We start from the raw sequence: 25475 nt of genomic DNA, 5'->3' as shown, positions 1-25475 counted from the left end.
TGAATTCAAGGTGAAGAGAGCCAGATTTGATTACTCTCCCAGTTTGATTTGTTCACTAGTAAATCCTATACCTATGTTTTCAGGAAAAAAGAGGGGGTGGGGGGGGTCCAATTTTATTTTTCAATATTTTTATTTTTCAATAAAGACAGGTTCGGTGAATGCACGTAGGAAACTGGTGGCGTGCAGTAACTCCAACATGGTTAAGAACCACTGCTCTAACATCAGCATTGTGTTGAATGCAACCTGTGACAGTTTACAGATTGGATAATCACTTGTGACCAGACTGTATATTATATATGTTTGCATGTATTAGTAACATGCTCAAATATGTAATTAAATCCATCCACGGGGTCCTGACTCTATGGCTAGGCGTTTTTATGACTGCAAACATAAAATTTTCAACCACGTGGCCCAACACTGCACAGAATTATATTCATGCATGAGTTATGAAACTGAGAACTCAGTTTGCTTTAAGATTACATAATATCACTATAAGTTGTCACAACCCATTCTCCTCATAGTCTGCCTGCTCCTAGGGACTATTGCTTCTGTTTTACTCTTATTTTATTTTATGTCATAACAATGGCGTGGCAGTGGTGCACACATTTTAACAGCACCCCCCTGCACATGTGTACAGAAGAAAGTACAGTTGGGAGAACCCCCCGAATAATATTTTCCATCATTGAATAAAAATTATATATTTTGTTCAGAGCTTCTCATGACAGTTGACAATAAAATCAAGGATGATTGAATCAGTGACAACTGATGACAGTGACAATATGATCTCACTTTTCATGTATTGACTTGTGAGTGCCACAACTCTCATGATTTGATATTTACTACTTTTACTGAGCACAAGACAGTTTAGCTGTTCTGCTTATTGAACTTATTGGTTGCCTGACAGTTCCTAGTTTAACAAAAAAAAAAAAAAAGTTTGTCTAATGTTTAATGACATGTGACAAAAGTGTAAAATGGCACCAGAAAGAGATGGTTCGAACTGCAGATGAAAATAATTGCAGCCAAGTATTGAAGGGATGTGAGTCTCTGTCCTGATGACTATCAGTGTGCCCTTGAGCAAGGCAATAAATGCAACTGTAGACTCAGCCAGACAACAGAACATTGTGCAGAACACACAGCGGAGTGAAGATTTCCACTCACAAATGAAAAATGGCTTCATAAACAAATAATAATAGACTCTACCATACTTTGCTGAAAACAAGGACAGTTATTTTAGTTTCAGTGGCTTCTGGAGTATATTCTTCTTATCTTCTGTGTTTTTCTTTACACCCTTTGTTGAGTCTGGTCCATTTTTAGAAAAAAAAAACGTGTTGCAAAATAGCACAAAAAGACAAAATAAAACACAAAACGTAGATTTTATCATATTTGAGAAACTGAGTACAGATGATGAAGCACAATATTCTGACTATTTTGTCGCCTCGTGTGACTTTGTCTTGACATTTTTGGTCAAATTCTGAATTGGAGAGGTCCCACTACTCTATGGAGAGGTTACATTTCTTAATTACCGGTAGTCTTCTTTTTTTACGTGGATACATAAAAGGGAAGTCGATTAATCAAGTAACCCATTAATTACAATTTCTCCACTGTTTTCCTTGACCCATGTTAATGTACATTATCTATCAGTGTTTGTATGTGTGTTTGTGTGCGTGTGTTTAATTTAGTAACAAGCAGGTCCTAAGACAATATGTACATTTGTCTTTCTCATACTGCTTCCAGTGCAAAAATATACATATCTAAGACTGAATATTCAATAAATTGTAATCACATTGTTAAGGTATTAAGGTATTGTTCTGAATTTAGCAAGAAGGACTTACACAGTCAAGTCTATAGTTGTGGTGTATATTGAAAAGGTTACCTCACCTTTACTTTATCGATTTCCATCTTTGTCTTGCAGGTGACTGGGAATGCTACCCTCATGACCCCACTGTGTGGCATGTAAGTATTTTTCTACCCAACTCAACTTTATTTGTACAGCAATATACCAGCCACAACTGTAACCAAGTGATGTACATAATACATAAATGACAATAATTAAAATAATTAACTATGCAATTGTAGAAAAATAAAAACATAATTTGCTAATTAAAATATACAAGATCTTCCTTTACATTTCAATTTAGCCTCCAGGAGGTGGATAGATAGTTTTGTTCCCTTTTGTTACACATGTTGTGTGAAGCTGTTTGTAGATGAAATAATGGTGCAAGTTTGATGACTACAATGACCACTCTGAGACCAATAGGACAATAGATATCTATGGGCAGGATACTGTAATTGTAATCTTGCGATCACAGCATGTATACCACTCACATTTGCTCCAAGCTGCATTTGAATGCAAACAAGCTGAGTTTGAATGTAAATAAACAACTGCAGTTTTCAGTTAACACCTAATAGTCCATCTATTTGTAAGCATTGTAACTTAATTTTTGCTCCCGTTCCTCTCCACATCTTATTCGGGGCATTTTTTCGCCAAGTGGACGTCAGCCGGCTGACTTCATGCGGGGCGGACGGAGCTCCTCGTGGTTTTATCATTGTAGACAAAAACATTTGTATTATCATTATATATTTTTTCTACTACTATTTTTAACAGGCAATTATGCAAGCACCAACTATCCTTTAATTTTGAAATTAATATTTATATTTACATGAAAAAGATACATGGTGGTGTTAAGCATATGTTTTTTGTTGCAGCATCCTGTAACCTGGCAGCCATCCAAGGAAGGTGACCATCTGATTGGCAGAATCACCCTTAGTAAGAAGAGCACAACCATGTCAAAAGAAGCTGGGGCTCTGTTGGGATTGAAAGTGAGGGTGGTATTGGACAAATACAGCCTACACACTGATGCAAGACAAAATATATGGTTTCATGTTCCTCATGGCATTCCTCTTTCTCTTTGTAGGTGGTTGGAGGTAGAATAACAGAGTCGGGGAGATTAGGTGCCTTCATTACCAAGGTCAAGAAGGGCAGCCTGGCTGATGTGGTTGGGCATTTGAGAGCAGGTACACTGAACTTTCGAGTGCTCAAAAACACAGAAGAAGCCCAAATAATCATGTCTTCAACAGTCTACAAAAAAATGTAGTATTTATTTATTTGATCTAAAAGACATTGTATTCATGTCACTTAGCTATGGGTGTCAAAATTATCGCGTTAATTTCTCATTAACTTAAAGTGTCTTTAATGGCACTCATTTTTTTAACGCTCGATTAACGACCGCCTCTTATTTGGAAAGCCTCAACTAATTGGAAATGCACTACAGTATAACATAAGTTAATACTATAATGCACTAGAACTGCATCTGTCAGTATTTACACATAATTTCAGAAGAAAAGTGCAATTTAGCAAATAAACGGTTAGGATTCCATGTCGTTTTGTTCTATAAGGGATTTGTAGTGTCATTTCGGATTTATGTTGAAGATTTTTTTGCAGGACACAGTTCCCCATAAAGTCTGAAACAAAAACAAACATATAAATCCTGCGAGACGGTTTACAGGAGTAAAAATGTATTATTAACCTGAAAAAACCCACGTAAGTTGTTTTTGCAAAAACAAACTAATAATTTAGTTAAACTGGAAAAACAGTGTTCATAATATACAGCGCACGGCTCAACTTAGCCATCTTAGACATGTCCATCTTTATTTAGAGAAACATGCCTGGATGTTAGCGAGACTAGCAATCCAACGGCAATGCTGTATTGCTAATCACATAAAATCCCTTTGACACTAGCTATTACACAACATATCATTTCAGGGGACGAAGTCTTGCAGTGGAATGGAAAACTGTTACCAGGTGCCACCATGAAGGAAGTTTACAACATTATCCTGGAATCTCAAGCGGAGCCCCAAGTTGAGCTAGTTGTGTCCCGTCCTATTGGGTAAATTGTTTCTAAACTATTGACAACTCATGTGATTGAATATGTACACACATAGGCTCAATTCAGACATAATCACTCACTGGCCACTTCATTAGATACACTTGACCGTCAATGTACAAAAACGTTATGAAAAATTCTACCTTTTAAAAAGACAATGTCCAGTTTTGATTGATGAAATTTGTTTGAAATTTGATTGTTTACTTGCCTATTGCCTTTGTGAAGACAATTAAAATATATATATATATTTTATGTGTTCCCATCAGATTGTGCCACAATATTTGTGCTATTGGAAAGTCTGGAAATGAAACATATCCATTTCATTTCACATGTGTGTGTAGATAGATTTTTCACAGATAACAAATAGTCAATATCATTCTGTAATTTATTTGTGTTTGAAATATAGTTTAAATGTACAAATTTTCTCAAAAATGATCATACTTAACACAATTATGAAACCACCTGTCATGAAAACCATAAGAGATTATCCAGTAATATGTTCTTTAATGCAGAGTCTTTCAATTTCAGTGACACTTTATATTTTGAACTGGAACAAGGAATAACATTAAACCCCTAGAACTATTGATTTTCTGTTTGCAAAAGTCAATAGCTAACATTCTTAGTCAAGAAATAATTGAGTGTGTTACTATTTTTGTAAGACTTTTTATTAACCAATAACTTACATAACTTATGAAATAGTGACATTGAAAATTGCAATTTCCTTAAAACAATGGCTTTTTTTTTTCTTCGAAAAACATAATATTTATTTGCTTTAAACATCTCAAGATGCTGGCCACCTCTGCTAAAACTGGCTACATTCTGATCATACAGATCATTCAATTCTACCCATTGAATGAAATTATTAATATATGCAATATCAGTATTTGATTCAGGTTCTGTTTTGGGGGAAAAAATAAAAAAAATGACTTAGGCCATTATTTTCGGAGGGTGTCGGAATTCATGGCAACATTAGCATCTACTTTAATAGCAAGACATTCAAATTCAAATAAGCTATTTTCAACATCATTGGTATTATTTTTTTATTGATACTATATTATAAATTTGAAAAGTCATTTTCAACATTATTGATATTGTTTATTTTTAACATTTACATAAATATTTGCATTGTTTTGGAACACAAATTGAATGTATTAATTTCTCTCCAAACACTCACAAAGGGTGTATAGAAAATATCAGTAAGTAATCTTACCATTTTATTAGGACCTTTTTATCCTTCATGCTTTTGGAAAAATAGTTCCATATTGCTGGTGACATTTTGCATCCCTCAAAGTGCAGATCTTTCCTTTAGATGAGCACATGCGCAAATTGGCTTCTTTGAAAATCGTTGCAATTGTTTCTTCAGTTATATTTTCTTACTCGAAGGGATGCAAAATGGGAGTTGATTATCAAAGTAGAATTGTTTTCCACAAGCCAAATTAGCCAGCATTCCAAGAAGAAATCATTTGATGCTTAACATGCTCCAAACTTTGCTAACCCTGCTGTTTTGAATTTTGGCTGCTGGAATTGATGATGCACGATTTTAGTTCATTTTAATGGTGCTTGCTTTATTGATCTTATCTGTATGCGTCTTTTTTTTCTTCTTCTTCTTCTTCTTCTTATCATTATTATTATTATTATTGTTGTTATTATTATTATTATTATTATTATTATTATTATTATTATTATTATTATTATTATTATTATTATTATTACTATTATTATTATTATTAGTAGTAGTAGTAGTAGTAATAGTAGTAATAGTAGTAGTAACAGCAGAGGTAGTATCAACTACATATGTACTTATATATTGTATGTATTTAGTTTCCATCACACACCACTTACAGTTACCAGTAACATATATATCAATATATCAAACTAAATAATATAATCACACAAATACAAAAGTTCATGCAACAAAGAATCCTGGATTTAACATCGGGAACATAGTTAACGAAATGTTACAAAATAACATCATATGCAAAGATCTTCACATCATCATGCTTTGTTTGGTTTTGTAAAGATAGTGGTTTTTGTTTTTTTTAGCATTTGTAGTTTTAGCTTGATGCTCATCATTTAGTAATGAGTGGACCATACAAGTAATGAGTCTGAATTAAGAAACTTCCCCATTCCACAATCATTTGCTTTGCCATGTTTCCTAACAATGTGTTATTTTAGCTTAGTTTGAATACTACCGTATTTCCGAATCAAGCATGTAAGCCTGTGCGTCCGTAAAACTACTAACTTTACTGCATTCAATCCAGCTAGTTGTAAACATGACAAATCATGTATTTTCTTTTTTTCTTTTTCAGTGACATCCCAAGAATCCCAGATACATCCCACCCGCCATTAGAATCTAGTAGGTATCTCTTAAGTTATAGAGTAGAAGCTCTAAAGTTGAACACAGTCCATTCTATGAGGCTCATCAACTTCATGTTTTTAAAATGTGGGGCAAAAAAAATCCCATTGAGATCAGTTCAAATTTAATACTCTACCGTAGTCAAAACACTGCCTCATAAAGTGAACAGGCAATTTTCCAAGTTACGTTTTAGGTTTTTACCTGTGTAACTATATATCAAGCACTGTGACCAAACTGAATAATAATATGTGAACACATGAAACAACATGTTTTCCAATTACTGGTATATTTCATATATGTATATATATTTTCTTTGACTCTCCAACCAGCTCATCTGCCCCAGTCACAGTGTATTTATTATGGATAGGCCTGAAATAACACAGCAGCCATCTGACAGCAACTTCCTCCAAATAGAGAAAGTGCTGTACTGGCCATTAAAAGCCCAAACACTCAAGATGCTATGCACACAATGTGTAATGCCAAAGACCGGTACATCTCTGCAGCTTCTTTGGCCTTTTTTTTTTGTTGTCATTTTGATTTGTCCAACAAGAACAGAACTGTTTGAATTGATCGTTTCACTTTCTGTGTGTTATTCCATGTTCCAGCCTTTAAAGTCTGCTGTGTTGTCACCAAATATAGCTGGTTTGTGAACATTGGGATAGCGCTCCAAAACTACACAAGGGAAGTGACTAAGACAAAATGTTTATGAAGAATTATTCCAATCTGTAACTGCATTCTCACACAATACTTAAATTTTGATATATTGGTGATTAGGTGTTCTACTCACTTCTAGTGTTGCCATAAAATCTGCAAGAGAGAAATAATTGGCTCTGACAAACTACCAAGATCAGAAAGCAAACTTGAAATTTCAAGTCACCACAACAGTCATGAAAAACCATTGCAATTTTTTTTTTGTAGGAAAAAAGATCTAAAACATACTCCAAGCATTGCAGAAACTCTAAATATGCCATATTTTTCATGTATTAGTTTCCCATTGCAATAGGCTCCACCTACAATTCTTGAGATTTGCAAATCCTTTTTTTCTTTTTGCTTCATAGCAGGTTCAAGTTCATTTGAGTCCCAGAAGATGGAGAGACCATCTATGAATCTTTTATCTCCCAACAGTCCCAGAATGATTCTCGACGCTCCACAGCTAATGCCAGGAAAACTTTCTGTGAGTGTATATGCACTGTTATTCTGTCTCACATGCTGAAGTCTCTGGACCGAATTTGTTTATATGTATTTGTCCTGCAGGTGAAGCTGTGGTACGACAAAGCAGGTCACCAGCTAATAGTCAATGTGCTTCAGGCGGTAGAGCTTCCTCTCCGGCCTGATGGACGACCCAGAAGCCCATACGTCAAAATGTACTTTCTTCCTGATCGCAGGTACAGCTGTCATGTGTTCTTGTTCAATATCAGTGGTTCTTAACCTGGGGTTGGATCGAATCCCAGGGGTTCTGTGAGTCAGTCTCAGCAGAGGTCAAGACACACACCTGACTTAAAAAATTCATGATGACACGCCCCGCTTGGCGATCATTGGATGCAGGTGATCACGCTACATTGCTTGGCCTATCTGTGCTGCAGGGAGTTTGGTGCGCTCAGTAGTCGGCTTGTGACTGTTGTGATGATATGTTGTGTGATTTCTTTGATGTAATCCCTTCATATTAACTATGTTGAGCAAAAATTAAAGCGATCAGACAAATATGTGCAATATGAATTCATATGTATAACGGAGCATAAGGTGTTCCACAGGGTTCACCTCTGGGGCCGTGGTTGTTTTAAAGTGCTCTATAAATATAGTTGAGTTGAGTTGAGTGATGATAGTCAGCATCCTAACTGTAAGATTTGTAATGCGAAGTTGCGCAATTTTAGCCTAGCACAAACTGTCATTCTGGCAAAACTAAAGGAACACTTCCTTAAGCTGCAGGTCACAATGCTTTCTGAATTCAAGGTGAAGAGAACCAGATTTGATGAAAAGACTACTCTCCCTATTCATTTTGTTCACTAGTAAACCTTATACCGGGGTTCACCAATTCCTGTCCTCGAGGTCCGGAGTCCTGCAGGTTTTAGATGTCTGTGCCACTAGCACACCTGATTCATATAATCAGCTCATCAGCATGCCAAATAATGATCCTGATCTTTAGTATCAGGTGTGTTGGTAGGCGGAAACATCTCAAACCTGCAGGACTCCGGACCTCGAGGACCAGAATTGGTAAACCCTGCCCTATATCTATGTCTTGAATAAAAAATAAAAAACATTCTATTTTTCATTATAGAAGGGTTACGAGAATGTGCATAGGAAAATGGCGGGGTTCAGTACCTCCAACAAGGTTACGATTATGAAGTGGCCACAACAATTATGTTTTTAAATATTACAAGTTTGGGGTTTGCCCAAGTCCTTGTAATGAATTACATAACTCAATACGATGCTCCACATACACATGTCTGTCTTTGGATGTCAGGGGCATCTTATTGACATAATGCATTTCGTATACCCTTACCCTAACCTTAACCATCACAACTGATTGGCCAACCATAACCCTTAACCTAACCCCAAACAAAATCCAAATTAAACCTACACTCTAAAACCAAGTCTTGACCCTCAAAAAGAGGTCTGAACTTGTGGGGCCCACCAAAATGTCCCCACAAGGACAAGTCGGTCCCCACAACGGTAGTTAAACCGGGATAAAAATTGAGTATGGCCTCCATAATGTAGCAAAGACGCACACACACACACACACGCACACACTCATTGACATTATGCATTTCCTAGCCCCTTCCCCTAACATCAACCATCAAAAATGATTGCCTACCCCTATTCCTTACCCTAACCTCAACCATAACCCAATTCAAACCTAAACTCTAAAACCAAGTCTCGACCCTCAAAAAGAGGTCTAAACTTGTGAGGCCCAGCAAAATGGCCCCACATGGACGGGTGGGCTCCACAACTCTGTAAAATCACGAAATGTTGGCCCCACTATGTAACAAAACCAAGACCGACCACACACACACACACACGCACGCACACACAATCTTAATATTTGTATCTGGATGTGTTTAAAATAGTGACAAGAGTAAACGCAGGACGAAAGCAGTGAAGAAGACGTGTGAACCCAAGTGGAACCAAACATTCCTCTACCCTCACATCCATCGTCGGGATTTCCGTAACCACATGCTGGAACTGACTGTGTGGGACCAGCCCAGGTCACCAGAGGAGGACAGCATTTTTATGGGAGAAGTAATATACACACACGCTGCATGTTTTTTTTTTTTTTAAGTTGCTAAGAATCAGTTATTTAATACAATCTTTGACTTGACAGATCCTTATAGAGCTGGAGACAGCCTTGTTGGATGACAAGCCACACTGGTATCCCCTCCAAACGCATGATGTCTCATCCATACCGCTCCCCCGACCTTCCCCATATCTGTCTCGTCGCCATATACACGCGGACAACCCTGGCAGGAAGCTGCAGCGTAAGTATTGCATGTCTGTACTTGTACTTAATGAGTGTTTGTTTTTAAGCTCTGTCATGTTCTGTGTGTGTTTGCGTGCTCTGGGAAATAGGCAATCTTTTTTTTTTTTTTTTTTTTTTAACCAATCATAGCCTTTATATAACATGTACTGTACGTCACTGTTTAATGTCTGCTTTTACTTCCCTCCCCTAATACTTCATGTGTACTGGAATGCGTCCATGCCTGCGCGTGTGTGTCTGTGTGTGTGCTTGTGTGTATGTAGGTTCACAGCGTGTAACAGAGCCTGAATTTGAGGGTACAGCAGTAGTTTCGAAAGGTGGGTGGGGATTGTTTTTGTACTATGCAATGTTTCCAACATTTGTTTCTGTGTAGTGATTTTTCTATGCTTATAAATGCAATGAAATGTCAAGGGAAATTAATATTGAACATAAAATGCAGACACTCAACAAGTGACCATCTAACACTTTCACCTGGGTGAGGTATAAGCTACAATGTTGTAGACACACTGAAGTGACTCCTGACAGAATGTTTGTTAGAATGTTATTTATTCCCCTCAAAATGACTGCATTAAATTGCTGTAATTTACTAATTGCCATATACTGCATTTAATACATCTCTTAAATTATTCTACACTTATTGACTGTTTGATTAACATTCACACCACTATGCTGGTGTACAAAGGCTAAATAATAATTATCAGTTATTGGCTATTTCAGAATATTCCTTTGCATCACTCAAAATGTGTTTGAGTAGCTGACTGAAAAATGAATCAGCTCATCTTTGAATGGTTATGAATTGAACTAATACTTTAATGAACCTTGTTGGTTGGGAAAATTCACAAAAATAGTGGTATGAAATCTTAAAAACTCATCTTGCTAAGAGAAGCTTATAAACAAAGGCAACACTAAGATCGGTGTGAATACAGTATTTTTTATGGCAGCAGTAAGATCAGACCAAGAGAGCATTTTTTGATTGAAACAAAAAAAAAACGCAAAGGACCAACCACACTGAAGGCTTTTCGTGATGAAAAATCTTACCATCATCCAGTCACCTTCCAACTTTTTCTGAAAAGTTCCTGTTCTTAGATCAACTCTTTCACAGATGGGCTTTTGAGAAACAAACTGTTTTGTAAAACAAACCATCTGGTGTGTCTGGTTAGGTATAAATGGGATGGAAAAATGGTAGACCCACTCAAAGAGAAACTAGTGGGCCATTGCAAGCTTTGAGGTATTGCACTGTTGGAAATGAAGCCAGGGACCTTGGGATCAAAACAAAGCCCAGCAAGGATGCACATATGCCTTCAAGGCTGATCATTCTCTTTATGTCTATTTTTATCTTTAGATGACGTTCTGCTGCAACAAAGAATGATTTGTTTTATTATTTTAAAATACAAAACACGGTTATATAAAAACTAAATAAATACCATTCTTAAGTGCTTACATAAAACATATTTTCATATGCACTCCCCTCCAAAAGTATTGGAGCTCAGTGGTTGATTTCTTTGGTTCTGCTGTAGGCTAAACACGTTTAGATTTGACATGAAAAGATGAACACGAGACAAGAGCTCAAGAGTTCCGATTTTAGTCCCAGGTATTTGCATTTGGATATGATTCACAACTTACATCTTCATTTGGTGAGAGTATTGTAACACATGATATATTTAGGCTATAGTGACTATTCAGCTGCATTTGCTTACTGCGTCAAATTGTATGCATCACATCCATACACTAATGCAGTAATGAAGTCATAATTGCAGTAAATACTTGGAGGAAAAGCACTTCGAGCACATAAATATAAAACAATCAAAAGAAAAACAGTAAGTAAGGTGGTAACTGAGTGTGTCTTCTTGTGCAGCTTGACAAAGTATTTGTTAGCTAGGCCTCTTTGGCACATAAGTAGGTGACTTGAGGTAGGCTGTTGTGAACGCTCTGACCTTTTTCCTGGATCTGCATCTTCCTATCTATCTGCACCCTTGCACTGCACACTTACCAGTTGGAGCCAGTTAAGACAGTTGTGTCACATGGGCTAGGCAGAGCCGTTCCTCCCGTGTGGGAGCGGCCAAGACGATATACGATTAGGAACCGTTTTGGACAGATTAGACTTTCTTCCGCATCTAGCAGAAAAAGGCTCCACAGCTGTGTACAGATTTTTTCTGGCACCCATTAAATATAGTCATTCAAAAGAGATTATACAGTATTCTGGTAATTACTTTTAGTATAATATTGCAATCATTAAAGATAAAAGGACCGATGAAAGTTCCCTCCAAACTTTTCAGCTGGTGCCGTGACCCGGATCCATATTATGCTACTACTCAGTCCAGTTCATAGCATGTCATTCGTAACCTCGAAACATATTGGCATCGTAAAGCAATGACTCTTGTACGTCATCAAGCAGATTAGAGAACCTTTCCCAGAAGAAGCCAGGCAAGCCCAAGCCAAGCCAAGCCAGTGTTACACAGATGAGCTTGCATATTTGGCATCATGAGCATCTTCGTTTTTACTCACAAAGCTTTTGCCCTTCAATCACTTTGGTAAAGGGTAAACTTGATTTCATCATTCTTTAAAACTTTTTACCAGCATTTTTTGACTCATATCTGTAATTTTTTGGCAAATTCCATCATGTTCTTGCATTTTTCTTCATCACTCAGTACTATTGTTCATTCTTTGGAAGTTGTTTCCAATGTTGCTACCTTGTTTTAAGGGCACTCTTTACAGCTTTAAAATGTTTTGGGTCATCAATAGCTGTCATTTTCTTTGGTCTAGATGTTCAAATTTTGTTGTAATAATGTAACACGTACTCCAGTGGCTTATTTCGGCCTCCTGTTTTGGGTGGAAAGCACATATTGAATGTTTATTAGTGTTTTTTGAAGATTTTTTTTCGGGAGGGGGGGGATATTTTTCTCCCCCCAATGCGTCAAATATTATTATTATTTGTTGTTGTTGTTGTTGTTGTTGATATTCATGGGCTTTGCTTTAACCCAAGTCTGAAACTGAGAGTAGACATTAAACGTAATTTATTTTTTTGAATAATCAATTTAATAAAAAACTAAAGTTTCTATTAAACTCGACATGGTCCACCACTTTTGCTTACATCAAAAGTGTGTGGATTCAAACACAGGATGCTATCTTCCAATTTTCTAATGTCAGACCTACACATACCTGGAAATAAAAAAAAAAATGTTGATATCTTGCCTCATCTTCATCTTTTGATGTCTTAACCAAATGATTTAGTCTACAGAACAATTAAAGGAATTAGCCCCACCGTTTTAATACTTTGAGTGTATATATGGCATCGGAGTAGTTCGCAATTGGACTGCACTGTGTGTCTTAGTAGACATTTCTCCTCTCATCCGAGTTGTCGTTGCACAACGACTTATTGACCTCTCTGCAAGGCATATCGACGATGGTCGTTTGCATCCCAAAAGAATGATACGATTTTCCCGTGGTGGGGGGTGCCTCTAACTTGGAGCACCATGCCAACTCAGGCTGATAAAGCCTTCTCGGATAAGAGGCGAAACGTCTTCTAAGACAAACAGAGGAGTCCAATTGTCATCATCGAGAAGGAAATTACCTAGATACTGAGAATAGATTAATAAATAGCCAGGTGATTTTGTACTTAATTGATGTTGATGTCACAAGAAACAGTCTACAACATTTCCAGTTCCTGTTGGTATAATGGTCAGGTGTCCCAATATGGCTGTCCATATTGTGTAGTTTGCAGTAGAAAGATGAGACATTGATTACAAAAGTGTTTGTGTATATGGTCTGATTGGTCTGCTTCACACACATTTACTTTACTTGCGAATGATGGTTTATGTGTATCCATATATGCGTTTACATGCACCATCACTGGCACCCAACAGCAGAGGGACGTGGAAGGGAGCGACAACGGGAACCCACGTCCACCCTTGAGGTACCAGAGCGCCAGAGAACGCCGTCGCATCATATACGTTCCCGCTCAGTATCCCCCCACCGCGAGGAGCAGGGATGTATGCGGTCTCGGCCAGCCAATGTCCCTGCACAGAGGTGAGAAGTCACATGACTTAAAAATAACGTATTGTTGCATTGAAAGGAGCAATGCTGTGACTTTTAATGTGTTTTAATCTGATCATTTAAAAGATAATGGGCTACACATTAAATTCTGTTGTGTAAATTTTACTCTATTTAGAGTGGGACCAAATAAACTCAATTTAGAGTAATATTTACACTTGGAAGAGAGTAAAATAAATAATTGATTTTTTTTTAAATAAAAGTCACTCAAGGGTTGAGGAACGAACAATCCTGAGCCACGCAGCTCCTGCTGTGTGCTAGTATATCGTTTGTGTCAACTGGAATATTTCTAACTCCAAGAGCAAAAACAGGTTCCTCTTGGAGGTAAGCAAACAGTAGGAGTGGCATAGCTCAGGTGGTAGTGTGGCCGTCTCCCAAGCTGAAGCTCGTGAGTTCATTCCTCAACCCTTGTGTGACTTTTATTTTATTTTTTTATTTTTCACTTCTTTCTTTTACTCTCTTCCTAGTGTAAATATTAGCCTACTCCAAAACGGAGTCTATTTGGTCCCACTCTAAATAGAGTCAAATTTACTCCACAGAATTTACTGTGAACATGAATGCTTTAAAGTGATATTCCCCAAGTGACAATGTATTTGCCAAACTTTTTGTAACATTTTTCTCTTCGTGGAAGTACTAAGATTATCTTCATGTTTCCTCCAATAAATTCTCTGTGTACTTTGAAAAAGTGTTTTTGTTCAGCAATATATCCTGAAGAATGGTGCTATGCAGCCACATTTCCATCTGGTGCTGCATTTTAATTCATTATATAGGAAAGGCAAATTGTCTGGTACATGATAAGTGTGCGAGAGAGGAGCAATGTTGGGAAGCAACAAACTGAGGCCATCTTCTAATGAAATGGCCAACTACTGCGGAACTCATTGTGCTGCCAGCTCTGCTTTTTACAGTCTGAGCCAAATAAGTCCAGCCAAGAATTGTCTTGCCATATTGCTTGACCACTACAGTGATATAAGTCAATTCTGTCTTTAATTATATATTTATTGTCTTTCTTTTGCAGGAGTCTAGACGATGAGCTTTCACACTCCAGGCGTTCTCGGTCTCCGACCCGCTACTACGAATCTGCTCACCACAAGGATCAGGAATACCTGGATGACAGGTAGTTTCCTTGAATTTGCACCTGTCTTAAAAAAATAAATACTAATAACATGTTCACTTTATTGACTTACTTGTATTTTAGAGCGATGCCGACGGCTTTATTGTAGGAATGCTGGGAAGTGGCAAAACATTTGAATGTATGGAGCGTGTGAATGTCATTGATGGTGAATCCTCATTCTATGAGTCAAGTAAAATGCTTGGTTATTATTTCATTTTATTTGCACTTTTGATAACCAAATGTCTCCTTTTCATGGTTTGTTTGGACACTGAACAGAGTTCGGTGCTGTAGCTTACTGATTAGTAGTTTGTAATGATTTGGGGTGCGAGTCTATGTTCATGTCTGGGCATTTGTGTTTGTGCATATCGTCCTCTCGTTCCAATTCACTCTCTTTTCCCTTTGCTCTCATGTTTTGGGGAATTGTTGTTGATTTCCTCATGTGTCATCCATCCCCATGGTTACCACAGTGAGGTCATCATGATCCACCAATCAATGCGAGGCAAAAGTGCTGAGTGCATCCACTTAAGGTAACTTGGTCAATCATGTCATATTCCATACTATGTGCTTCTGGGTGTGAATTTCTGGCGCTTGCATAGTATTTCTGTGAACGTGCCTTTTTAGTTACATGTTGGAAAACAATATCCTATTATGGGAAGAGGTAGAATTTAACCGATTTAAAAAGACAATTGTAATTTTCAATACAATATTAAACCTAAATAATAATAATAATACATCAATAGGGAATTACAGATATAACATTACATGTTACACATTGGTAATAGCTAAAACAGCTGTAAAAGTCAGTAATTAGTAAAGCAGTAAAGTTTATTGCTAAGTTGTGCATACAGTATATGAGTAAAGGTTCAAAACAACATAGTTGACCACATACATGTAATTTACTTGTAATGCTGCCTGTAATCCACAAGAGGACACTACAGGACAATGTTTAATCATCATATCCAGTCGAGATTGGCTCTGATTTTTTGTTTTACTAGTTTTCATGTTTACACATTTTTTACGTTTTTTTTTTTTCTTCACATTTCTCTTTTATACTGGACAAATATAATTTAGAATGAACAAAGTCAATATATAAAATGTTAACCGTTCTTCAGAACTTTAAAAATTTGATCAGGCATACCAAAGTTTTTGGGGTAATGGGGAAAAATAAAATAAAAATTACAATAATAAAGCACCGATTCAAAAACATTAAACCTGCAGCAGTACACAAAATGGGGGTCATTACCGAAACTTTTAGTCAAGAGTGTAGTGATAAGCATGCTTTTTCCCATTGCAGTCATGCCTATGCTCACAGTCAAAGTGGTAAATTGCGCTCTCTGAGAACACCTTGTCTCATCAATAGTAAAATTCTTGAAATTCTTGAAATAATTTGTTGGTAACAACTGCTTGATTACATAAGGACATCAACTATCGGTCTTTTCTGGTATTATATCCTCTTCCAATAAAAAATGCTAACTTACAGTACGCCTTTGAAAAGACTAGACTGAAAACAATTTATCATGATTAATGGATATACAGTAGTTGTACAATAACTGGCAGAATTAAACCATAAAACCTGCCATAGTGCACTATATTTCTAACTGAAGAAATCATCTTTCATCACGCGTGTCGTTATGACACACTCGACTGCATAAAATCTGTTGGCCAAACAGCCGTACACAAGTCTTTTTTTCCTTCCCCTCTGTTAAAATTGTGTCCATTTTGCTGCTTCTTTTGCTAGCATGCATGCTAAATTAGGAGGTCATGTATGCACAGGAAAACACTTTTATTCAAATTATCGCACGAGGAGGTAAGTATAAGGGTTTGATATGCTTCAAACAAACGTCAAGTATTCAAATGTATTCATAGCAGAGGAGTGTGCGCGGCTTGAGTCACGTGACTTTGACCCATTGACAATTTTAGGACTTGGACTTCTAAACATATGACTCGACTTAACTTTGACTTGACAATCAAAATTGCAAAGAAAGGTCAACTATGTTAAAAAAGTACACAGTTTAGCTCATTGATAGCTTGTCAAACATCAACTAAGCTTCATGGCATCTATTTAAGAAGTCAATAATGTCATAGATAGTTATAGAGACCGGTTTGGGACCATTGCACAATGCCAGCTAATGCACATAGCCTACTAGAGATTGTGAGTGCAAAATGACTAATGAATAAATGCTGTGACTGAGAAAGGTTGTATGACTTGATTCATGACTTGCCTAACCCAAGTAATGATTTGACTCAAAACTTGCTTGTTGTTTGCCACAGTAACTTAAGACTTGCTAGAAACTTGAAGGCTAAGTGCCCTATTTTCGTGCCCAGTGCAGATATAGTCTAACTGTGCGCATTGGTGGATTTTTCTTTCTTTTGGCATTTTGATTGAATAGCTCTGATAAAAATAGGGCGTTTTGCTCCATTGTGTGCTGTTGTGGGATGGAACGAAGCCAACTCCCGGCCAATCGAAGCAGCTCCCCTCATTCCCGTTAAAATAATCCGAGCAGTCGAAGTGCACATAGTCCTTGACATTGCAGAAGCAAAAATGGATTTGTTGGGGTCCATGCATGAGATTGCCACACGCAAACTCTGCCCTTGCGGATGATGTAGTCAGTTGCGTATGTGACGTGGGCAATTGAAGACCATCTTGCACCCCCAATTGTGCGTGCATCCGTGACTATGTTTACATGCCGTCAATATTTGGATTAAGGTCAAAATTCCGGTGAGTAGACAGAGTAACTCGATATATGGTCATATGACGGCACCCGTCTAAACCGCAACGCACGGACAGCGTAATGCCGCAAATAGACATAATTTCCACTTCTTATTTTGCATCATCGATTAGACATTATTTTATATCACTCACCAAAGAAGTTTCGTCCACGCTCCATATTGTGTCGCTGCATCAAACTTTGTGCCATGTTTGTGTTTATTTACCTCTTGTTTATTTCCGGTGAGTAGCGTACACGTGCACGTCAGACGGCCACGCATACATGTACTTTATGTACTTTTTTTTTTTAATTACTGTTCTCAAAAGACGAAGTTTCCTTGCGAATAGAGCATGTGCAGTACACAAGCCAATGCCTTGTGCCTTGCCTTGTTATTTACATGACAACAAATTTGAGTCAGAAAAGTTTTCAAAAAATCCGAAAAAGAGCATATTTGGGTTTTTGTGTATTTTGACATGGTATTTACTGCATCTAAACGTGGTCTGAGTGTGACACCCCACTCTCCCCCCACATAGCCAGCCACGTCAAGGGGGTGCTATTAAAATATTTTTCAAGATTATAATGATAATAATTTGTCAAATGAATTGGTTTCTACAATGATTCAGAGGGATTGTCCCACGCTGTTGTCAGATTTATGATTTAGATACATCCACCGGAATTGCATTACACCACCTGTGCCACTAGATAGACTTGGTTTTACAGAGTCTAAAGTTTTGTCTACTTTTTGTCAATAAATTGTAAAATGCACTGAGCTAGAAGAGCGGCAGCCGAAATGCTCAGCGAGGCACAGCACATCCACCAAATTCAAAAATTCGTTAAACTAGACTTGCTCCTAGTCTACTTTCTGTCACCAAATTGCTAGATGTGCTCTGGCACTTGTTTATGAAAATAGGGCCCCATGCCTTTTACTAGATGCCAGCAGGTCTGGCCACATTCGCAGTGATGACACTATATTGTACAAAATTTATTTAATTTCTTTGTTTGAAGCATATGGCCAATTTTTGTGGTGTTACACTCATGATTTTCTCAAATCATTACTATTTTGTACCTTTGCAATACTAATACTGATTAACTACTGTTACTATGGTTCATGAAAAATTTGAGTAACTTATTTGGAATGAGAGATTCTCACTTGTTTTGGTTTCCTATTCGATTCAATCTGTTCAAACTATGTTTGCAACGCATGCTGTTTTTAGAACTCTTCTGTGATCATTAGCAGTGTAGCGTGCCTGCATGTCAAAAGCTAAGCTCTGTTCTGGAATCCTCGCCCTGGTAAAATGTACCTTCATCGCACTGTGAGTTTGCTAACTCGGGCAATTCCACCCTAAAGACATATCCAGCAACATCATTGTGCCCTGCAGCCAGGCATGGCTTAGTTTTCAAATTTATAATTTATTTGTGAATCCAGCCAAATTTTCTTTTGAAGTAAGTTTTTTTGTTTTTTTTTGTTTTGTTTTTTTGGTCCATTGTTTTTCTCTTTGTTGTTGACCTCTTGCCCTGTCTCTCCTCTCCATCCTCCTCTTCCACCATTGGATGGCATGTTGTGCTGTGATGCCTCTAGTGATCTTCAGCCTTCTCTGGACAGGGTTAGGAGTGCTAGCACCAACTGTCTGACTCCAGATAATCATGTCCCTTCACCTGAGTTGGAAAGGTACCATGCTTTGTATCCACCACCCTCCTGTAGTCATGCTGTAGTCCTCTATTAGCCTTTGGTGTTGCACTCTTGCACTTTGAATATATTTTCACCCTCAAAACACCACATTCATTCACTGTAGACCAATTTTCCTTTGTGTTTGCGTGTGTTCAAATTGACACTTTTTTCATTCCAATTATTTGGACAGTAAGATTTCATTTATCCGTTAATAGTTATACTTGCAACTGGTTGAAAGACAATTGCATTTCGTTTTGTACACCTCAAGCTCTTCTGCTGTGATTCACTTCCCCAGTCACACATTCCTAATTCTCTATCCTGTTTACGTGCTCTTAATCCAGTGAATGACCTTCAGTAATTTGTCAGATTATATACACTCCATCGTTCTAGTCAGTCTAATGTATCTGCTTGGTGAGACTGAGTTGTGTCACTATCTTGTATTGCTCTCCTAAACAATTGTTGTTCTTTGTGTCTGGTATTCATAGCGTGAAACTTGAATGTGTTGCTTGTTTATGTCATCGTACCCATGTAGTAGTGCTTATAGTGTAGCGAAAGATGAATAAAGTAGTTTACTGGTGTTGTTTTACAGTTGTTACTAAAATACTAATATTTCTAAAGCTGAAATGATCTTTAAATAAAATATGATTCAGCAAAATAAAATATTGAGGAGGTTATGTTATGGCTAAATGCTACTGTACAATTTAGCCTGAAGCAAGGAGAACGTTGGGAATAGGATTGTCTCTGCTGCCACCAAGTGGTAGAAATAAAACCATGCAGCTTTATTTAATATTTTTTTAATGTACAATTGATAAAGTAAATTATAGAATTAACTTTGTTTTTGGATGATGCAGTGCAATTTTATGCTTACATAATGTAAATGTGTCAAACTTTTACCTTGAGACTTATGAAAGCATCATTTCCCATTATGAGCATTAAACAAGACTTCATTTCTATCATATTGATTTTTAAATACTGATGGTGTGGTAACTGGTAAAATCATGTTATTTGACATACTGTCTGTTGGACCTAAAAATATTAGTGGAAAATTCAGTTTTTTCAGTGGTTATTTTTTCCCCTGTGCACACATAGAAAATCATTGTACCATTCGTTGCCCCGGAGACGCCCTCCGAGCCCCAGGATTTTTATCCAGCATGCTTCCCCTGAAGATGACAGGTACCCTTTTGTGGACCCGTGGCCTTGCTCTCAACGCTCTTGAGCTTGACTTGTGACACCACTGAGTACCAACTTAAAACCTTGATTTTGGATCTTGAGGAACACTTTCCATCAATTACACTTGGGAACACAATTTTTGTTGAGTTAGGTCTGACAGCAGTTTTTAAGAAATTTATGGGTTTTGGAATCCAAAACTAAGATGAGTTTTTCTCTATCATGTCAAGTTTTTGAGCTACAGGATCCCTATTTTCTTACAAAATTTGAAACAAGTGTGTTCGTATGTAAATAAAACACAACGATGAAATAGTTACAATCTTTAAAAAAAAAAAAAAGCATAATAAACTGAATTTTTTTTTATGCATTTTACAACAGCATGCCCATGGTTATAAATTTAAATGAAAAAGCCAGCACTAATGCCTGCTGTGCTTGGTTTTTGTTTGCAGATATCAATAGTACTGACCTAATGGAAGCTGCACACAATTCCAATCATAATCAGCACTTCTTACTACAGCTAATCAGCAAAATTGTACTGATCTGAAGCTGTGGAGGAAAAAAAAACTTGATGTGCTAGACAAAATCTGACTGCAATTTTGGAATTAGCATGCCAATTTTATTTTTAATCAGCAGATTTTTTTTTTCTAATTGTTCCCCAGTGTTAATTATCACCCCACCCTGCTTTCACTTCTTAAACTACAACTTTTGTTTTCACATTTTGTTTTATTCTAGGTGCAAACAGAGGTTAAGCTGTACCTTCTGTGTGCGTGTAACACCAATTGTTTTTATATTTATAAGCTAGTATGAATATCCTAACCTAACTTTTACGTAAAAGATTTATCAGTAGAAAGTGATTTTATCTTGTGTGAAATTCTGAATTGTTTTTCGATTGAATAGTTTGCCTTATTCTTGCGCATTTAAATCTTCACGCCAGCAAATCCTGACCAGCGTGAAGTTTCTTTTACTTTTGAATTGACACTTCCTACAACAGCAGTATAGCTACAATAAATAGTGACCTTTGTTTGAACAAATACAGGATAAAATCACAAACTATCCTTTTGCTGGCGAGCTCTCTTCTCCTAAATCTCTGGTACTCTGTGGTTTTGACTTTGACACAGTGACTGTGGCATACAAAGTAGAACTTGTCAGAACAACAAATCAATATACAGACAAATTCTACACAGTTTGTCACTCACATTGTGTAAAGGTTTTACTTTTGTGCATCTTTCCGGTCTTTTTATCAAGAGTGGTTGCAATGGTTTGTGTTCCTGGTTGTTGATAGTGTTAACATTGTTTTGTCTTGTTGGTTTCATATCGTTTCCTCCCCTTGATAAACTTCAGTTTGTGCTCATTTTCAACTTGCGGTACCTTGGACTGCTTTTGGTGTGAAATCCTGCGCAGTTGTGTTTGCTTCTTGCATTGACATGAAGGGGTGCGGCGTTGTTGTTGTTGTTGGTGTTCTGGGAATCGCATTTGCAGCTTCTATGTGCTCAACAATTTTTTTTTCCCCAAGACTTAGTCCTCAGCAATGGCTTAGAACTCTCAACGGGATCACGTTTGTATGTTTGTATGTATGAAATCCATTTTGCTCTGTGGCGCCTGAAATTCCCCTCAGTGAAATGCATTATTTTATTCAAACACACAAACACGCGCGCGCACACACACACACTTGTGACCGAGTTTCTTTATACTGTATATACACAGGTATGTCAACCTCATGACACTCATAACATCACTAATTCTCTTATTTCCGTGTCATGAACATGTGAGATCAGTGACAGATCCCTAAACTTATTTATCCCTTAACTTTCGTCCTCCATCTTGCTCTCTTCTATCCTTTCCTGTTCCATGCATCCATTATTTTTTTTTTTGTTCTGGTGTCCTCCCTGCTTCAACCGCCATCATCAGGCAGCCTCAGACTCTCAATACACCTCAATGTCAGACACATGGCAGGAAGCTCTTTCTTGGCTGGACGTTAGATATTAATTAGATATTTATCATCATGAGGGCAACCTGAGCATACAATCACACGTGAAAGAGACACGCCCATTGAAGATACATAAGGCTTGTTGGGTGGAGGCTCAAGACATTACAATACATACCAAGGCAGAGAAAACAAGACAACATCAACAAACAAATACACAAATCACACCCTAACATGCCACCCTGTCGCCCAGGGGATTTATGAAAACAGTATTTATTGAATATTTGAAACTATTTTTGTTTTGTTTTAAATGTACAGTATGTGCAAGATTTTGCTCATTACTGTACTTGCAAGTTGAGTTGGATATTTCCACTTTAACCCACTTCCACCTCACGGGCATATGTTTCTTTGTGTACGTGTGTGTGCGTGCGTCGAATTCCAAAGAACTTTTTTTGCTTCATTTGCTGACCAATCTACACCTTGCTTCTCCTATGGCTGATATGTTTTTGCCACCTTTTCCCTGATTGTTGTTGTTGTTATTAAAATATTTCACGGAACGTACTGATTTACTGTACATGAATATTTGGATTTCATTTATTTTCTCTCTCTGTTTTTTCTTCTGTCTCTTCTCAAATGATCTCTCCATCTGTTCCCTTTTTCGTTGTTACTTAATAATAGGGGCCACCACCAAGGTGGTACACCTCTTTCCTCTTCAGTGACATCATCATCATCTCGCAAAGTGAGGCAGCTCCCCCAGCTTCCCCCCAAGAGCAACAGTGTAGAACAAGGTAAACATTAACAGGTTAATGTTGTGGTACATGGTTGAGTTTAGACTAGCACAGAACAAAAAGAGAAGTCACCAGTACTACTCATTTTTATTGTCATACTATTTTGAAGTATATCTGATCAGTTGCGTTTATGAAAACAACACCACAGATGGCAAAAAAAAATAATCCAAAATCATATATCTTCGAGAATACCAGATGTTATTGCAGAAGTCTTTTCTACAAAATCTTTGTTTTATTTTGTGTTTTTGTCCAGCCCTGGTAGCAGAAGAGCGCGTCCGTCAACTCCAAATGAGAGTTCATTCGAACCGTATGTCAGCTGCCAGTAACTCCAGCCAGCAGGACCTGGACCGAGCACTCAAGAACAAACGGGAGGTGGGTTCTCTTTCACTTGCACAGTTCCAAAATAAGTTAGTAGGAAATCATGCGAAGTCGAACCATAATTTGCAGATACGTTTTAAAGTTTATTATAAATCATCTCAAATGTCAAAATATACTGTAAAAAAATTAAAGGAACATAATGTTCCCTTAATTGTTTTGAGCAGTGTATTTACTATGTATATATGTACTAGTGTTAATTTCATCAACGAAAACTAAACAAAAATCCTTTTGTCAACACTAAATTTTCACCAGACTAAAACGAGACTAAACCAGACTAAAACCCTCATTAATAAACAATAACTGGGGCTAAATCAGTATGCATTTCCGTTGACTAATGAAGACGAGATGAAAATGTACCTCACTTAATGAAAACTGGACTAAAATCTATGAACATTTTAATAAATGTACAAAAATGAGAAAAAATCTAATGATTTTGTAAAATCTTGTCTCTGCTTATTTGTCACTGTGACACCCCCCCCCCCCCCCCCCCTTTCAAATCTGCAACTAGCAAGTGCAAAATGCACAAATATATGGGACAGACAGTAAGAGGATTCGGAGTGAAAGGTTAAAAAAAAAAAGTACATTATAATTATAATCTAACATTTATTCAATGGCTATAATGTTCCATGTTGTTGATATACTGTATTTGTGTGTGAAGTTGTTTTTCATCAAAAAGATGAGAGAATGTTTTATATGAAATAGTTTTATATCCGAAATGTTCAACATAATCTGCTTACAAAAAAATACAGGGGTAAAATGATTGTCCTAACTAAAACGGTTCGGTTATTTTACAATTGGTCACTAAAGAGAGCCACCTAATGTTTTTGCAATACACCAGCGGGATCTGTGATCTGAACTGCCAGGATGCGATAGTCATTTTGCATTCACACAGCAGCATACAGATTAGATGGTGTCATTTCTGAGATATGCATGAATTTGTGAACGTGCCAGGAAAAAATTGCATGTCTTTACCGTTATTATGAATGTACAAAGACAAGAGTATACTGACTTTACTGAGCAGGTAGGGTAATTTAGTTACTTGTTTGAAGGGCAACGCATGTAAATTGTGCAACACACATAGCTGTTATGAACCTGCTTATGTCTGTTTATGTCACGTGAACCACTACACTATCATCATTTCCACAATGATTGTTTCTTGCAGCTCTTCAAGGACCACAGGACGAGCAGTGAAAACGCTTCCCATAAGTCCTCAGACAGTGATGTCAGCGACGTATCAGCCATCTCTCGAACCAGCAGTGCCTCTCGGATTAGTAGCACCAGCTACATATCCATCCAGTCAGAGAGACCCAGAGGACGCTTCAGGTACATACATTAGATGCCATTTTTATGCGGATACGTTTGTATTCCAATGACATGATGTGATTGATTTTGTAAAAAAAAATCAATGATCAGTCGAGCCATGCGTGCGACGGGCCGACACATGATGAAGAGCACCAGTGTGAGTGGCGAAATCTATGGCATGGAGCATGCAGATGGCAGCCAATCGGACACCGCCCTCGGGAGCTTGGGAAATGGGATCAAAAAGCGCCGCTCAAGCCTCAGCCAACGTGTGGTTGCCATCCTGCCGTCAAGGCGTAGTCGGAGTACCTCGCAGCTCAGCCAGACAGGTCAGAGAACACCCAAAAAATCGTGCCTCAGTAAAGTCATGGGGCGCCAATCACTGTGGCATACCAGAAAAGAGCAACATAGTAAACATTTAGAGGAATCTGTATAAATGATTCTGAAGTGATAACTTTATTCAAATGTAATATTAGAATAATAATAGAATTGAATAATGGAATATACTGTATAGTTTATAAATTGAAGTCATTATTTCATCATACTGAGAGCTGTTTCTAATATTTTGACTCACTCATGTAGTTGAATAGATCCACTACCAGGGTTTTTCCAGGCTCAAATTGAGGCAGAGGTGGTACCATCCTGACTATGATGGGTGACTACTGATAC

At 37.4% G+C, this 25475-nt stretch overlaps 1 protein-coding gene across 8 annotated transcripts in view; it reads left to right on the top strand.

Annotated features, from left to right (window-relative positions):
- The window catches only part of rims1a (regulating synaptic membrane exocytosis 1a), a 72006-nt gene that overhangs the window by 36470 nt on the left and 10061 nt on the right, over positions 1-25475 (top strand). For 3 of the 8 annotated variants that reach the window (XM_086093451.1, XM_086093449.1, XM_086093452.1), the window contains exons 7-26: positions 1913-1953; positions 2707-2820; positions 2916-3015; positions 3764-3887; positions 5063-5080; positions 6194-6240; positions 7299-7414; positions 7495-7625; positions 9306-9477; positions 9560-9713; positions 9976-10029; positions 13576-13738; positions 14778-14876; positions 15341-15400; positions 19161-19250; positions 20340-20423; positions 23020-23129; positions 23383-23501; positions 24670-24830; positions 24921-25135. In XM_086093451.1, coding sequence (XP_085949577.1) covers positions 1913-1953; positions 2707-2820; positions 2916-3015; positions 3764-3887; positions 5063-5080; positions 6194-6240; positions 7299-7414; positions 7495-7625; positions 9306-9477; positions 9560-9713; positions 9976-10029; positions 13576-13738; positions 14778-14876; positions 15341-15400; positions 19161-19250; positions 20340-20423; positions 23020-23129; positions 23383-23501; positions 24670-24830; positions 24921-25135 — 2172 coding nt within the window. The remainder of the gene's footprint in view (positions 1-1912; positions 1954-2706; positions 2821-2915; positions 3016-3763; positions 3888-5062; positions 5081-6193; positions 6241-7298; positions 7415-7494; positions 7626-9305; positions 9478-9559; positions 9714-9975; positions 10030-13575; positions 13739-14777; positions 14877-15340; positions 15401-19160; positions 19251-20339; positions 20424-23019; positions 23130-23382; positions 23502-24669; positions 24831-24920; positions 25136-25475) is intronic. The other 5 variants (XM_086093450.1, XM_086093457.1, XM_086093454.1 and 2 more) reach the window with 4 other exon arrangements.

The sequence above is a fragment of the Leptonotus elevatus genome, chromosome 13 (assembly GCF_054856555.1).
Source record: "Leptonotus elevatus isolate MCC_2025b chromosome 13, RoL_Lele_1.0, whole genome shotgun sequence".
NCBI classification, from domain to species: domain Eukaryota; kingdom Metazoa; phylum Chordata; class Actinopteri; order Syngnathiformes; family Syngnathidae; genus Leptonotus; species Leptonotus elevatus.
The sequence above is the reverse complement of the archived record's forward strand: the minus strand, read 5'-3'. Positions and strand labels throughout refer to the sequence as shown.